We start from the raw sequence: 15777 nt of genomic DNA on the forward strand, positions 1-15777 counted from the left end.
CTCAGGCTCGATTCATTTACAGTCGATCTCCATCTAACGCTTATTTAATCGCCTCACCGAAATTGCTCGCATAATATATCTGCTTCTGAGCTCGGTAAGATGCTAGTCTGGTTTACTTTCCTCCTGCGAGCGTTACGAGCTACCACGCTGACGTTTGGTTCGTCAGCTCGTGCTGTGCTTTAGCCTTGTTTTTTGGATCACACAAAAGATAAAATCAACTTAAGACTAACTTTTCCAATGCGATAAATGTGCTCACGGCACCGTCCTTGTGCGCGTATGTAGGTGAGGTCGACAATGCACCGGAAGTAGACGCTAACGCTAATAACGCTCTCGAAGATCCTGCCAACGCTGCCGCTTCTGTTGCTGCCGCCGCGAATGCAAGCGCTGAACTGACGCCACCGGTCAGCGTCACCGGTAAGTTGGAACCCCCGGGACAATGTGTTTTTCGAGAAAAACCCTTCCCCATTCGGCTGGGATGATGCTGTTGGTGATAAATTCATCAGCACAACCGGCACCCGGAACAGCCACGCGTGCAATCGTAACGCGTTTTCCCCGATCGAGCAAAGTTTTCCTTCGATCCTCACGGGTTGCGGTTCTATCTGCCACTCCCATCGTGCATTTATTTACCGCATAGGTCACGGAACGCCCAGTGGGACTCGTTTCGCAATAATATTTTCTCCCTTCACCCTCTCTCTCTCGCCCGGACACAACCCCCTTTTCACGCCCTAGCGCCGGGAAAAGCCACCTGCTGCCTCGAGCCAGTGCGACTGGCTCGAGTTTCATTGCGATCGCGCATCGGATGGGTTTGTTTTCCGACTTTGTTTATGGGGTTTTGCGATGGCTTAAAAATAAATTCACCCCACCACTTCGGTGCTTTCTCTCTTCCACTATCGTATGGTGTCTCTTTCCTGCACGATCACTCGATCTCTCTGCCGCGTGCGGTGCTTTTCTTTCTGACGTTCATCACATACGTCATCGATCCGCCATCAACTCGCTTTCGTGAAGGAGATAATACCTCGTGATCGTACATTTTGGCCGCCCCCAAAACCGGTCCTTTTAATGGTTTGCTGGTTTGGAGAGCGGCGTTTCTCAACGTCCGTGACCAGCTGATGGATGCGGTCGCAGGTTATCCCGTGCGGGCACGAGAGCAGGCCCGATTTGATCGTCCCTTTCTCCTCGGTAAACCTCGATCAACCCAGGCCATTACGTCATTACGCGTTTCGGTGGGGGTGCGTTTTGATGGGTTTTCACTCGTTTTACGAGCGGCCTTTCGGTTTATTGTTAAACAAATACTGCTTCCTCAACGAGGCTCGCTGGATGGCGGGGACAGATCGATCGGTTCCGGCAGGATTCCGGTCTGCCGGTGAGCCGTGGAATGTTTGGGTTACGCCAAACAACGCAACAGTTTCTCAACAGTTCAAGCTCGCGCTCTGTTTCGCCCACGTGGTTCGTGGTGCGAAAATATTAACCCAAACGGTCGCTTTTATTAACCGTTTATTCGCTTGATTCCACACTCGGTATGGCAGGCACGCACGAGAAAAAGATGGAGACGAACGTGAACCATGCGAAACGGATGCTGGCGAAGAATCTACGCATACTGGCGCTGGATCGTGAGAAGCTGGAGGTAGCGTAGATCGAGCAATTGCAAAGGGTATTTTTTATGCTGTACTAACGGACCCTCCCGATTTTGTCACTCCGATAGAACCCCGATCCGGACATTTGGGAGGGACGGGCGATCAACCTGGTGGAGGAGTACAGTGCAGTTTTGTACCAGTCGTACAAGGAGGGATCGTTCGAGAACAAGCAGAACAAGAAGACATGGACTTTCTGGAATGCGGTGTTTTACTGCGGTACGATTTACACCACTATCGGTAAGTGATGTTTTCTAAAAGTTTTGATGTTTAATAAAATATGCTCTGTCAATTATAATCCAAAAATGAACTGTTTTTTTAAGGTAGGAATATGTATAAAAAATTATTGAATTGTCAGAAAAATATCTAGACATTGTAAGCACTTGCTTTCTTTTAACAATTTTGTAACGTATGAAATATTATTTGAACGTGTTTTTGCGATATTAACGTCTTTATAACACGGTGCTATAGAAAATCCTTAAACAACTCTCAGACTTCCTAATGTCCTTTTGAAGAGACCTTCGGAAGAAAGGATTGTTTTCCTTAGATTAGGTACCATTCAAAAGGATGATTTTCATCTTGTTTTTGGATACCTTCTATCTATTGAATCCCAGTGAATTACGTTACATAAATTTATTTTAAAAGTTTGTACAGTTGTTCATGTGATTCTGCGCCTTGGGCACTGGGGATTCCGTCGCGCGACATAAGATTCGCTCAAGCTCCACGCCGTCGCCACGTTGCGTTGGGGTTTGTTTGTTGCAGCAATGCTTGTAGTGGTGGAAACCACCCTTTTTCAACGGGTGGACCATACCCCCTCAATTTTATATCTGCTTTTATTTTCAGTAAAATAAGTATACAGATAACCGAACAGTAAGGGTTACAGATTCCATCAAAACAATTGTGTCAATCAAAGCTTTATTCGATTACTTTCTGCTAAATATTGAGTTCGTTTTGCGTTGCATTTGAAGCAAAACACACTCCACCCTGTACCTGCATTCGGTGGAGATCTGCATTGACTGCATTTGTTTGTGCTATGCGTATTTTCCGGCGATGCGCATCACGGTTCCGAGCCGAACGCTGTGTAGCGGTGATGACGGCATGGATTGGTGTCGTACTATTTTTTTTTGCGTTCCAATGTTCAACCACAATCGAAGTTGAAATTATGCTTTATATCAAACACATCGACTCTGATGTTTCTGAGTGTTCGAATGAAAAGGAACAGCTGATTTTTCGGCAAACCATTCACCATCAACCGATGGAGGAACCGCTTACTTGATGATCCGTGTCGGCGTCAGCGACACCACCCACACCAACGCTACCCACCCAGCTAAAGTGGGTGGGGATGAAAATCGAGGGAAATCTAATAAATACAGCGAATACGAAGCACCGCTGCGTGCACACTACCGTGCCGGTGGGTTCGCGTATGTGTGCATGGTATATTTCGTGGGTCTTGCTTTTTTTTCTTCTTCATTCTGTTGCTCCGTGTGGTTTCGCTTATTTTTAGCGCACCATATTCTGACCGCAGAACCCTCCGAGCGGCCGTCCCGAGCGGTCCGAACGTGTGCCGTAGTCGTCGTTCGCGTGTTTTGTCGAAAAAAAAAACCCCTAGCCCTATTGCCGGGGGTGAGAGGTTTTTCCAATAGTTCCACCGGTTCCGTTCTGAGTAGCTTGTTCAAACCGTCAATTACGACGTTCCGATAACGACCGTCCGTTTGTGCGTTGGTGCAGTGAATTTCGATCGCCACCGTGAATGGTCGCCGCAATCCACAGTGAAATGGTACGACCGGAGTGCGGTGCCCGGTGAAAAACGGGGTCATATTTCGTGAGCAACGGTGACAAGTGGTGTGACGAACTTTGTGTGACGACGAACGGACGGAAACGCACCGAGCGTGAGCGTGAGCGTGGAAAATTATATTTTTACCCGTCCCCGTCATCCCAACGGTTCATCCATCACAGGTTCGCGGTGGTTCGTTGTGGTGGTTCCGAGTTTTTCGTGCGTGAGTGAAACCGTGAGTGAAGCTGAACCGGGTGATCATAATGGATGAAGCCGTGAATCGTCAGGGTGCCGGTGGCCAAGGGCCGGTGCCGGTGGTCGCGAGGAGGCGTCGTCGGGCAGCTCGACAGCTGCGAGAATCGACGCCGGATCCGGCCCGTGATGGAAGCGTTGGAAGCCGCTCGAACTCATGCGATGATCAGAGTGGATCCGAGTCTGCCCGTGGACGCAGTACGGTCGAAAGCAGCCCGTCTTCATCGAAGAAAAGCTTGATCGAACGAGCGATCGAGTATGGGAGTGCGCACCGGAACAAGATCCTTGCTCGCAAGGATAAAAAGCTGGCCAGTATGGTGCCCCGGAGTCGATCGGTGCCACGTGACGAAACGGAGGTGCCTAGCAGTCCGGAAATATTCTCACTTCTGCGCCGGGCCAAGCGGAGCTTGTCGGGAGCACGGTAAGTTTGGCATCGATTCCGGTCGCAGGGGTTGTTTTCTTCAAATCATTACTAAAAGTTAGCGGCTCTTTGTGTGATGCTAAAAATAGCTTTTTTTTGTTTAATCGATCAATCTCAAATTTGCCCCTTTGACGATGTTCTGGCGAGTGGTGGTTTATTTTAGCACGTGGTAAACGTATTAAACAGGAGGAAGGATCAAGATAATGACCTTTATATATGTGCAAATCATATCAAAGCGCCTGTTTTTTGTGTTATAACGAGCAGGTAATAATTGAATTCTATCTATTCATTCTTCATAAGCCTGAATGTATGCAATGCTCAAAACGCTCGTCATTTGAAATTAGTTATCATATTTAGTGACCACGTGTTACGTAGAAATTTTGATATTTTTTTTCTGAGTTGTGTACTGAATAGAAGTTTTTGATACTATCAGCATTTATCTGATTAAATGCTGGGCAAAGCATGCGTTTTTAGATTAAATTTTCAGCCTAAACCTAAATATAAACCAAACCTAACGTAAACATAAACATTGATGGAGCCGCCTAGTGGTTTGTAGAATAGTAAACAAATGAAAGGATAAATAGAATTGAAAATTTTTCTTTTAACCTAATTAATTGCATTCTTATTTCTTTTTTCCAATAGAAAACCAAAAACAGATGACTCAAGCGATGGCGGGCGCATCTCGGACACAGAAGTTCGCAAACGACGCGAACGCATTGAGCGCTTCCAGAGCGAACGATCACGCGATTCCGGATCTGCTGAGGGAACCGCGAGTGGCCACCAGCAAGCAAACCTGCAACGTTTCAACGAAGAGCGGCGCCGGTTCGAGCTCGAAAAGCTAAAGTTCCTGCAGGAGAAGCGTGAGCTCGATCGGATGCGATTGCGCCGGTTCGAGAAATACCGCGAGGAGCTTTTAGAGGAACAGAGTCGTAAGCTCAAGGCAAAATTGCAGCAAGACCGAGCAAAGAGCATCGAAGCAACGCCTCTTCCACCGCTCGGTCCATCCGCTGCAAGCCGCAGCCGTACACCAATCGATCGATCGGAAACTCTCTCGCCTCCGATGGGGAAGAAGAAAATTCTGATCGTTCCGAAAGCTCGCTCGTCTAGCCGATCGGCGTCGACCAGCGAAGAAGAAGGTCGACAATCTTCGGATGAAGCGAAGAAACAAACGATCCGGCGGCGTTTTTCTCCACGCAAACCGAAACGTCCACGATCAGCTAAGCTGGACGTTGTGCCGAAGCGAGCACAACCGTTCCCGGAAATCACGTCCCCGGAATCGGAGCTACCGTCTGACTTTCAGTCTGAGGATATTGAAAAACCGGCTCGTCAGGATTCACCAAACGCTCGTGCGGTGGAACCAGAAATGGTGCTTACACACCGACGAGTTACTACGCAGGATAAAGAGCAAGAGTCCCACGAGATGGTCGAGCAAGGTGAGAAGGTCGAAAAGGTCCTCGAGACAACTCCAAAACCTTCAGAAGCCATTGGTGGTGAAGAAACGACCAAAGAACCCTCGGTAACCGAAGATCAGAAGGTTGTTGTGGTGCTCCAACGACGAAGACCACTCACTTTGTACGTAGAGCAACCTGGAGAGGTTTTCAGCTGGCGTGAGCTCACCAAAGAATGGTACGAGATGTGGCAGGACTTTCTGGACGACAATCCGGCGGAGATCGTACGAATGCGTGTCCAGGTGAACCACTGCTTCTTCTACTTTGGCGTACTGGTACTGCTCTGTGGCGTCGGTGGAATCGCGTTCCGTTTGACCGAAGGCACGTTCGAATCACAGTACAAGTGTGGCGTGAAGCGCGTGAAACGAGAGTTCATCGATAACCTTTGGCTTTCTAGTCACAGTCAGAGGTAACAGGGTCTCATAGTTAAATGCGAGAGGACATTAGAGCTGCCACAAAAAACATCCATTAACACTACCTTACCTTTCTTCTTTCGCTCTGAAGGGAAGACGACTGGAAGCTGTCCGCTCGCAACCGTTTACGCAAGTTCGAGGAGGAGCTGCAGATTGCCTTTGAGGCCGGTATGAAATCGTACAGCGGCAACACGGCGTGGAACTTCGTGAACGGCGTCATCTACTCGCTGACGGTGGTGTCAACGATTGGTAAAAGCACAATGTTCCCAACCACTGCTATTGCGTTTGGTTCGAAAATAAAGAAAAACGGACTAGTTCCAGTGGGATTTGGTTTACTTTTTCGCAGGGTTTTGATTTCTTTCTTTGATTAAGATGCGACTGATTGACATTCTACTGGTTTATCGAGTGTTTATCTTCACCTTTAACCGTAGGATATGGACATATTTCACCATCGACGACGACGGGCAGAGCACTGACGATACTGTACGCGATCATCGGTATTCCCATCTTCCTGATTGTGCTGGCTGACTTCGGTAAGCTGTTCACGAGAGGCATCAAGTTCATGTGGGCCTACGTGCGGCGTCTCTACTACACGGGTTCGTTCCGGAAGGTTCGGAAAACTGCTCAGGTGCAGGTGAGTATGTGAAGGATCTTCCTTTCAAGGTGCTTTCCATTGCTTGTGGAACTCACTTTCACTAAACATCGCATCCTCGTAAACCTGCAGGAAGTGATGAAGGGTCTGAACGTTGTATACGATATGGTCCGACGACCGAGTGCGGAAACCGAGCTACAAGGTGCCACGACCACAACTCCAGTCCCAGTAGTGTCTCCCGTGGCTGCAACGACTGGAAATTCTCAACCCTCCGTGACCTATCGAGCAACACAACCGGAAGCGCAACCAGGCGCTAGTACCGGCATCGAGACCGTTCCGATACCAGACACACCAACCACACCCGTACCGGAAACGTTCGAGATCGATGACGAGTTTAACCTGCCAATTTCGGTCGCCATCGTGATCCTGGTCGCGTACATGCTTTTCGGGGCGAACATTTACTGCACCTGGGAGAACTGGAGCTTCTTCGAGGCATTCTATTTCGTGTTCATTTCGATCTCGACGATCGGTTTCGGTGATTACGTGCCGCAGCATCCGATCTACATGATGTGCAGCATCCTGTATCTGATCTTTGGTCTCGCGCTTACTTCGATGTGCATCAACGTGGTGCAGTTGAAGCTAAGCGATAGCTTCCGGCAGGCGAGTGCAAAGATCGGAGCCACCATTGGGCTGCAGATGGCTGAGGCTGCCTCACAGCATCAGCACTCACCAGTCCACACGCCTATTGAACTGGCTGCTGTCCATACGTCCACACCAACCAGTGCCAAAGACGCACCAACGTTGCCTGCGAGGCCAGCCACAGCAGGACCAGCATCAGAGTGAAGAGCCATTCTCTCTCTCTCTAAAAGGTGCCACGCACACGCTAGCGCATAAGTACAATTCTCCACCCAACCCCCAAAGGATCCGACGGCAGGATCAGGATCGCGAACAACACGCCACACGACACGACAAACCTCGACGGACCTCGGACCTTCTCGTAGGAGCGTAGCTAGGATACTTAGAGTAGCGGGTGAGCTCGTCAAGCGGCCCGCGTGACATTGCGAATTTAAGGAAGATTGTTATTTAATGATAAGTTTAAGGACGACTTAGCTGACTGTGTGAAAGCAAAACCAAAAAAAAAAAAAAACACAAGCAAACTCGAAACGAAGCAAAAATTATAGGGCAAAATGTACGCTAAAAGCAGCGAGCTTCCGGCTTAGCTATTTAAACCAGTTTCAACTGCTCGAATTGTGTATGATCGAAATAAACGCTAATGTATGTATTTTAAACCGGGATTATGATATTTTTTCTTATTAACAGGACGAAAGAAAGGATAAAGAAAGGTTTGCATTGGCTGTTTTCTTAAATCGCTTCCATTGTCGTGCTTTATGACAAAGTTATGATAATCTCAACATAAAGAATTCGGATTCAATTATTATTATATTAAAAGTCGCTACTAAAGAAGAATAAGAATAAAGAAGGATAAGAATAAAGGAATCGATACGTAGAGTAGAATTTGGAGCAAATTGAAATGAGTTTCAAATCAGTAACAGTTTTTTTCCGCAGCTCAGCTGCTAATTTCAAGATTATTAAACGTTATAAGGACGAAAACTCTAGTCACCTTGGCAGTATCGAAACGACCCTGTTCAACAGCTTGTTTTCAAACCCGCAACCACGTCCCTTCCCCCCCCCCACTCCCCGTATCAGTGAAAGGGGAAAACCGCGTCCTTCCGATGCCAACACGCACAAAAGAGAGGGTCATTTCGTTCCTGCCACTGGACAAGGATACCGTCGCTGGTTCCTTGGTGCGTCTCGCTCATGCGCACTGGCAGGAAAACAATAAGCCCCTTTTGTCACCGTGACGCGTTTGCAAACCTCCCCTTTCCCCTTCACGAAACGGGTGGGGAAAATTTGTTGTGATTTTTCGCGTACTTCCTCTCGGTCGCACGGCACTTCAGTCAAAAGTGAGCGCTGCCAACCGTGCCGGAGCGAAAAAATCGATACCGAACTCGCAGTCCCTTCGCGAGCGTGAGCCAGTGTGTGCGTGCTCGTGCGTGTGTCGGGCGGAAAAACTCGTTCGCGGAAAGCTCGCCTCTCGGTGCGATTGGGAAATTGAGCTGCCTTGTGCCTGAAGGGTGGCCGAATGAGCCGTGTGGGGCTCGTGAAAATACGGCGAACGTGTCTGTAGGCGGGTGGAAAAATGGAGAATCGAGCCGATTAGCTGCGAGAATGGAAGCCCAGATGTTCCCGAGACAAGTGGCTCGCAGTTTTGGGGCGCTGGACGTGAGTCGTCGTACACACCCTCACGCCTGCGTGTCCGTGTGCGTACGTGTGTAGGTGCCTGTGCGTCTGTGTTCTTCGAGAGTGGTGAAGGATATTTTTTCACGCACATCCACGCTCCTCCGAACAGCGCACAGGAGCGCGGAAAAGGATATACACCACGGCTCCGGTGGTGTGCAGATTTCAAGGCGAGGACATCTCGATACGGATTCCGATTCGGATCGTAGTAGGCAAGTGGTTCGACCGGAGAGAACCATCAGCGAACGCGAACATGGAGAATCGTCTGTCTGTGTTACCGTACAGAGTATCGCGGTGTGTTTATCCTAGCAGGCTGGGCCATCTAACGAAGTAGGCCTACTTGAACGGACTGCAAAAACCACCGTACCGTGCGTGAGCTTGTGAAAGTAGCCTTGGGAGTAGACGAAAAAAAAATAAACGCCATCAACGATATGGCGGTGTGTGGCTACGGCCAGGCAGCATCTACGGCTGCCGATGGTGACGGGTAGTGGTAGTGGTGCGGATGGTGTTTTAGTGAAATTATTATCCTAGCAAAATTCTGCGACCAACGGTGCAGGCACATCCTCGAGCTCCGTCGAGTAGCGTAGTTAAATTATACACCTTTATTTTTCGTCCTTTCCGACACACGACCGACGTTTGGTTTGGAAGGATCGATTTTCCACCCCAACATCCTGCCGTCTCGTTCTCACACACACACAAGCACACACCCGTTCGCTGCGTTTGTATCGTGGGGACGCACATAGAAATAAAACGAGCATTCGCTTACTACAGAAAAGTCACCACCGTTTAGGTGCGTGCAAATTCGGCGAGAGTCCTTCGGTGTCCTTTCGAAGGGGGTTTAGCGGAAGAAAAAGCGCATCACCCCGAATTTGATTTGCATCCCTGGAACACCACAGACACACCGACACAGATTGATGCGAAGGACGAAGGACGGTCTCGGTACGATAGGCGAATCAAGCCGCGCACTGAGAAGGCATGAGCCGTAGCCGGCGGTCCTCGTTTGGGCACCAGCACTATCAGCAGCAGTTTAGCGTCACCCCGACCATCAACTATGACGATGGGTTGTGTGATGGGTCCGGCGCACCCGGGCTGGTCCCGACCGTTGCCACATCGTCCTCGCCGTCTCGGTTTAGCGAGTCCTCGTACTCGACTCTGGGATCCCGCTTGACGGCATATGTCGCGTCGGTTCCACCATCGCAGTCGGTTTTGCCACCACCGCCTGTGGTGGGCTCCAATTCGTCGGTCGCGTCCGTGGCAGAACGGTATGGAGCGAACGACGAGTCCTTGCGGCCGTGCTGTATCTCACCGGTCGGTCCGCCATCCGGGAATGGAACCGGAAGTTGTGATCGGTTCGTGGCCAACTCAGCTCCAAACTCCATCATGTATCCGGAGACGCGCAATGGACCTCATCATCGTTCCATGTCGCCAGGATCGAGGTAATTAAATCCGTATAGCTTCATAAAAAAAAACATCATTAATCACATCTCGCCGTGTTCCCTTTTACTCAGGACACGCTATCCCGTTCCGGAGCGATTCCGTGATCCACCGGTGTCAGCGCCACCGCAGCAAACCACCCAACCTAAGGTGGACCAGTTTGGGAACTATCTAATCGGTGGTGCGCCGTTGATCGCAAGCTCCGAGAGCTATAATTATCTGACATCGACCGTTCATACACCCGTCAAACGGTACATTCCAACGCCACCACCGCCAGAAAACTTTCAACACGATGGTCCTGGTGGACTTGGAGCGAGCCTAATGGCAGGTTTAATGGCATCGGGTGGTGGCATTAACATCATCAACCATCCTCAAGCTAGTGGTGGTGCTGGAAATGGCACTGGGACACTTCTAAAAACACTACCCTACCGTTTGAAAGTCCCAAAACCCGACGAAGATGCAGCAGATCACTACGCCACACCGCCAAGAGCGCGCCCAGTGGCCAGTGGCAAATGTCAGCAGCCTATCTGCACCTTCACACAAACAGGCACGCTCGGTCGAGCGTCCTTACAACCGGAATACGCGATGCTAAGAGCGACCACACCGGTCAGCATCATGAGCGAACCACTCGTGCTCGCGTCGGACGAAGAACAGTGCTACCAATGCAACAGCTTGCGACAAGCCACCGGTGTTCATCAGACAACGCAGACTTCCGGACCGATCAGTCCGCAACCACTCTCGATCTCATCCGTGTCGGTGTCCGACATGGAACGCCCATCACCACTCAGCCCACCGTCACTAGTGTCGCACGCTTCGTACGCTCACCATCATCATCATCACCATCACCATCATCAGCATCATCCGCAGCAGCAGCAGCAGCAACAGCAACATTATGGGGATGATGGAAGAAACGCTCAGCAATCGCTCATCATCGCGCAATCGCACACGCTGAACGGTTCGTGCAGCAACCCGTCGATCATCATCCAGTACCAGCATCAGCAGCACATTCAGGCGCATCAACAAATCCAGCAGCAACCGCTCTACCAGCAGCTGCAGCAGTTGCAACAACAGCACGCCCAACAACAGCAGCAGCAGCAACAGCAGCTCCAGTTGCAACACCAACAGGCGCAGCAACAGGTTCAGCAACAGGCTCAACAAGCTCAACAAGCTCAGCAGGTACAGCAGCAGCAGCAGCAGCAGCAGCAGCAACACATGCACGTTCCACGCATTCAGCCTGACTCAACACCGTCAACATTGCAGCGAAACGTACAAGCGATTCGACAGCAGCGATTAACGCACAAACAACGCATCAAGGAGTACCTGCGCCGAAGTACGGCTCAGTTCTTTGGGGTAGAGCAAGCGCACGAGGAATACGAGCAGCAGAAGTGGGAAGATCGCCAAAAGCGGTTCGCTCTGCGTCGATTCGGTTCACTAAAGGACGAAACACCCCACGAGCCAGCTGGTGCGGATGTGTTGCACGATCACCTAACCCACAGTGACCGACCGGATGTGCTTCCGGCTCAAAGCCAGGACGAACCCGAGACGGAGCAAAACCGCCGGCAACGCTTCAACCCGTACTACTGGCACGAGGGTAGCGAAGAGTTCCTGGTCGAACGGAAACCATCCGTATCGCGGATGATGCTGAGCGGGATCGTGTTTGTGGTGCAGAGTCTGCGCAACAGGATCCCGCGTCGGGCGAAACAGTGGTCGCGTAGTTTCGCACCAGCGCACGTTGCGCTGAACAGCGACGATAACGACATCTACGATGGGTTAACCCCGGTGCAGGAAGACGAGACGTTCTTCGACGTGCCAGGTGGGAGTAGTCCAAATGCGGGCCCAGGACCTCCGGTTCAGGAGCAAGATCTTGGAGGTGGACCAGCCGTTCAGGACAACTCGCACCAGATCTACATGCTCGAGACAGATCGGGCTCTCGTGACGAATGGCTGGCGAACGCGAACGGCAGAAGAACAACTGCACCTGCAGGATCCTTCGGCTCGTGGTGGACGTGGAAGTGCGCTGTTTCAGTTCTTCTACGGCCAGCGTATACCGGGCTCAATTCTGGAGAGTGTGCTGGATAACTCGCGCCGACCGGCGTCCCGGAACTGCGTCAAATTGTTGCGCCCAAATGCGCTGGACGATCGGTACGATTATCGGCCGTTTTTCACGTACTGGATCAACACGACGCAGATTTTTGTGCTGTTGCTGACGTTGCTGTGCTATGGTGTTGGCCCGATTGGGATCGGATTCGAGCAGAAAAGCAGCCAGGTGCTGGTGACGAGCTTGAGCCTGCAAACGGTATGTCCTTGAATGCGTGGTGCGGTGGAATTGGAGCACGATTTTACATTTTTTTTTCATTCTCGTCCTTGCAGGTGCAACATTATGAGCCACGGAATATATGGATTGGGCCACGACGGGATGACCTGGTGCATTTGGGATCGAAGTATGCACCGTGCATGCGCAGGGACGGCAGGATCATGGATCTCATATCGAAGACGAGAAAGCAGGAGCGTGAGACGGCGTGCTGCATACGAAACGACGATTCTGGATGTGTGCAGAGTTCGCAAGCTGACTGCTCTGTCCGTGGACTATGGCCCACGGTATGTGGCTCTAAGTGTGACTAAAAACTAGTGAATTTGGTTAAATGAAACTGGTACAGGACAAGGAACTGCCATGTGACATGATTTTCGGTGTTTATAGCCAGATCCTTCAGCTGTTATAATCATGAGGTAAAGCAGCTAAAACAAGCTGTTGAAAGGATTGGAGTTTCATGCTTTATTAAGGATATGAATCTTAAACACATTGTAAATGGGAGTTCTTTGTTCCTTACCAGTTCTTTGTCACTAATGAACATTAGTCCTTTGAGACAACGTTTTTGTTCTTCACCACATCAAACTCAATCTCACCTTCTTTTTTCTAGACCATATCGACGTGGAAGAAGTGGTCCCCTGGCGATTCCGGTCCCGGTGGTCGCATCTCAGGCAGCGTGTGCGGTCTCGACCCAAAGTACTGCGACGCTCCAGCCTCGATCGCACCGCACGAGTGGCCGGACGACATCACCAAGTGGCCTATCTGCCGGAAAAACAATCAGTTTACGCAACGCTTTCGCTTTAAGGATCACACTGCCGAGCACATGGTCTGCGAGGTGATTGGCCATCCGTGCTGCATGGGAATATCGGGCGAGTGCCGGATCACGACCCGCGAGTACTGCGACTTTGTGCGGGGCTACTTCCACGATGAAGCCTCCTTGTGTTCACAGGTACGTCCTGCGGACACTAGCGGCACGTTAAACACCCGGTTGATGCGATTATCTTCTCCCGGTAGGTTTCCTGCTTGAACGATGTGTGCGGAATGTTCCCGTTCATCGTGACGGATCTACCCGATCAGTTCTATCGACTGTTCACGTCCCTCTACATCCACGCCGGTATCGTTCATCTCATAATCACTGTTGCCTTTCAACACATTCTCCTCGCGGATCTGGAGCGTCTGTTGGGATCCCTGCGAACGGCGATAGTTTACATCGGCTCGGGTATCGTTGGCAATCTGACCAGCGCCATCTTCATGCCGTACAAGGCGGAGGTATGTGCCCAGCTTCCGGTCAGCTCTCTCTTTATTCTCATTGTCCCTTTGCCTTCGCTTGCAGGTCGGCCCCTTACCGTCACTTGCTGGCACGCTTTCATCGCTGCTAGTGCTGCTCATCCTGTGCCACTGGCGGAACCTAAAGAAGCCACAGTACGCCATGCTGAAGATGCTGTTCCTTGGCTGTCTGCTGTTCGGCATGGGGACGCTTCCGTGGCAGCACAACTTTACCGGTCTGATATCGGGGCTGCTGTTTGGTACCACGTTCACCCTAGCGCTTACCCCGTACCTCAGCTTCACCACCAAGTACAGCAGAAAGGGCAAGGTGCGATCATACCACCGATCACCTTTCGACAGGCGAATAATCGCTTCTCCTCTGATTGCAGATCAAGCTCGTGTGGAGTTGCTTTGCGTTGCATTTCCTGCTGTACGCGCTGTTCTTTCTCGTGTTCTACCTGTTCCCGACCATCTTCTCGCTCAGCTTCCTCGACGGTAACCAGATCGCGAGTATCAACGACAACAACGGCCTGCACGATCACTTCAACCCGTACGACACGTTCAACTACTTTAACGGCAAGAACTCCGCCGACGGTGGTGGTGGTGGCTCGACTCATGGTGGCATGCTGCCCGGTGAGGGTGGCCGTGGTGGTGGTGACGTTGGTGGGGGTGGTGGAAGGATCAAGGACTACGATCGTGGCGGTGGAACGCGATACGGTGGGAATGGTGGCGGTGGTGGTGGTGGTGGTGGTGGTGGAGGCGGTGGAGCCATCAGCATGTCCGGCGGCACGATCAAGGCGATTAATCCCAAATACAATAATATAAATAGTAACGGTAATCTAAACGCTAAATCCAATATGCATAGTTATAAGATGGTAGCTATATGTGAGAAGGGGCAGTGCAATCCGCGCCCGAACGCATGACGTCGATGTGTTTTACGCTGGGTTAGGACTACATCAATGCGATTGATTTACATTTTATTCATCCTTATCACACTTATAGTACCGTTGCTCGATAGCGAACATGTACCGTTATACTCCACGTACCGCGCGAAGCGGTGAAAATCGATGCAGGATACAGTCTAGGACGAAACACCCAAGTCTAGGAAAATTCAGCTGCGCCAGGCAGGGTGGCAGAACTTGTCGCTTCTGTCGCGTACGTTCCGGTCAGTGGATCCGGTTGCCGTGTTGCGTGTGGGACCGGTGACGCTGACCTAATCTAAGTAAAACAAACACAAAAAAAACCAACGTAACGAAAATTGAGTAAAATATATTATGAAAAACGTGTATGGTGATTCATTTCCAAGCAAACTTGTTTTCTGTGCAATTGTTGGCCGAAAGAAACCGATGAAATCGTGAAACACGAAAGTGCAATGGCTGTGCAATTTGTTTTGTAGATTTTTAAAAAGCAATGAACTAAGGAAACGATAGGTTATTTTGAATGTGTTTTTTTTGGGGTGAATGGCATAAATTTATTCTACCCAACGGACACGTCAATGACAATGAAAAATTCAAACGTCGTAACTGTCAAATTTGGCGTGTATCCTGACACATCCTTGACGATTGTTTTGATCGGCGTGTGAAGGAATGCAGTATTTTGTGATACAAAATATCCTTACAATAATATATATTCACCACACAGTTTTTGCGCATATGAATCGTATTATGCGTAAACAAATAAGGCTTTTGAATGATGTTCACGCGTAAGTTTCATAGGATTATGATTTTTCTGAATGTTTATTTGGTGAAATCGAACCATTTTTTACTATATTTTGATATATTACAGATGTTTTCAAGCCGCGGTCGAGAAGAAATTTGGAATTACTTGAAATCATCTGCAGCATACTCATTGCATCTGCAGCATAGTCATTGCATAGGTTGCAGCATACTCATTGATATCTGTTCAGAATATACATTATAAAAACTTGCTATGTAATTATAG

At 49.9% G+C, this 15777-nt stretch overlaps 2 protein-coding genes across 2 annotated transcripts; both read left to right on the forward strand.

Moving 5' to 3' along the window:
* The first annotated feature begins 3668 nt into the window (after positions 1-3668).
* On the forward strand, positions 3669-7709 carry LOC128728134 (uncharacterized). Its single transcript, XM_053821854.1, has 5 exons — positions 3669-4078; positions 4721-5935; positions 6031-6188; positions 6371-6573; positions 6664-7709. Exons 1-5 carry the CDS (start codon positions 3669-3671, stop codon positions 7372-7374), a joined length of 2697 nt encoding a protein of 898 aa, XP_053677829.1. The 3' UTR covers positions 7375-7709.
* A 2095-nt stretch (positions 7710-9804) lies between these two features.
* LOC128730732 (inactive rhomboid protein 1-like) lies at positions 9805-15135 on the forward strand. Its single transcript, XM_053823811.1, has 7 exons — positions 9805-10265; positions 10338-12558; positions 12633-12860; positions 13181-13519; positions 13585-13839; positions 13904-14164; positions 14226-15135. Exons 1-7 carry the CDS (start codon positions 9805-9807, stop codon positions 14757-14759), a joined length of 4299 nt encoding a protein of 1432 aa, XP_053679786.1. The 3' UTR covers positions 14760-15135.
* Positions 15136-15777: the final 642 nt, after the last annotated feature.

The sequence above is a fragment of the Anopheles nili genome, chromosome 2 (assembly GCF_943737925.1).
Source record: "Anopheles nili chromosome 2, idAnoNiliSN_F5_01, whole genome shotgun sequence".
Classification (NCBI taxonomy): domain Eukaryota; kingdom Metazoa; phylum Arthropoda; class Insecta; order Diptera; family Culicidae; genus Anopheles; species Anopheles nili.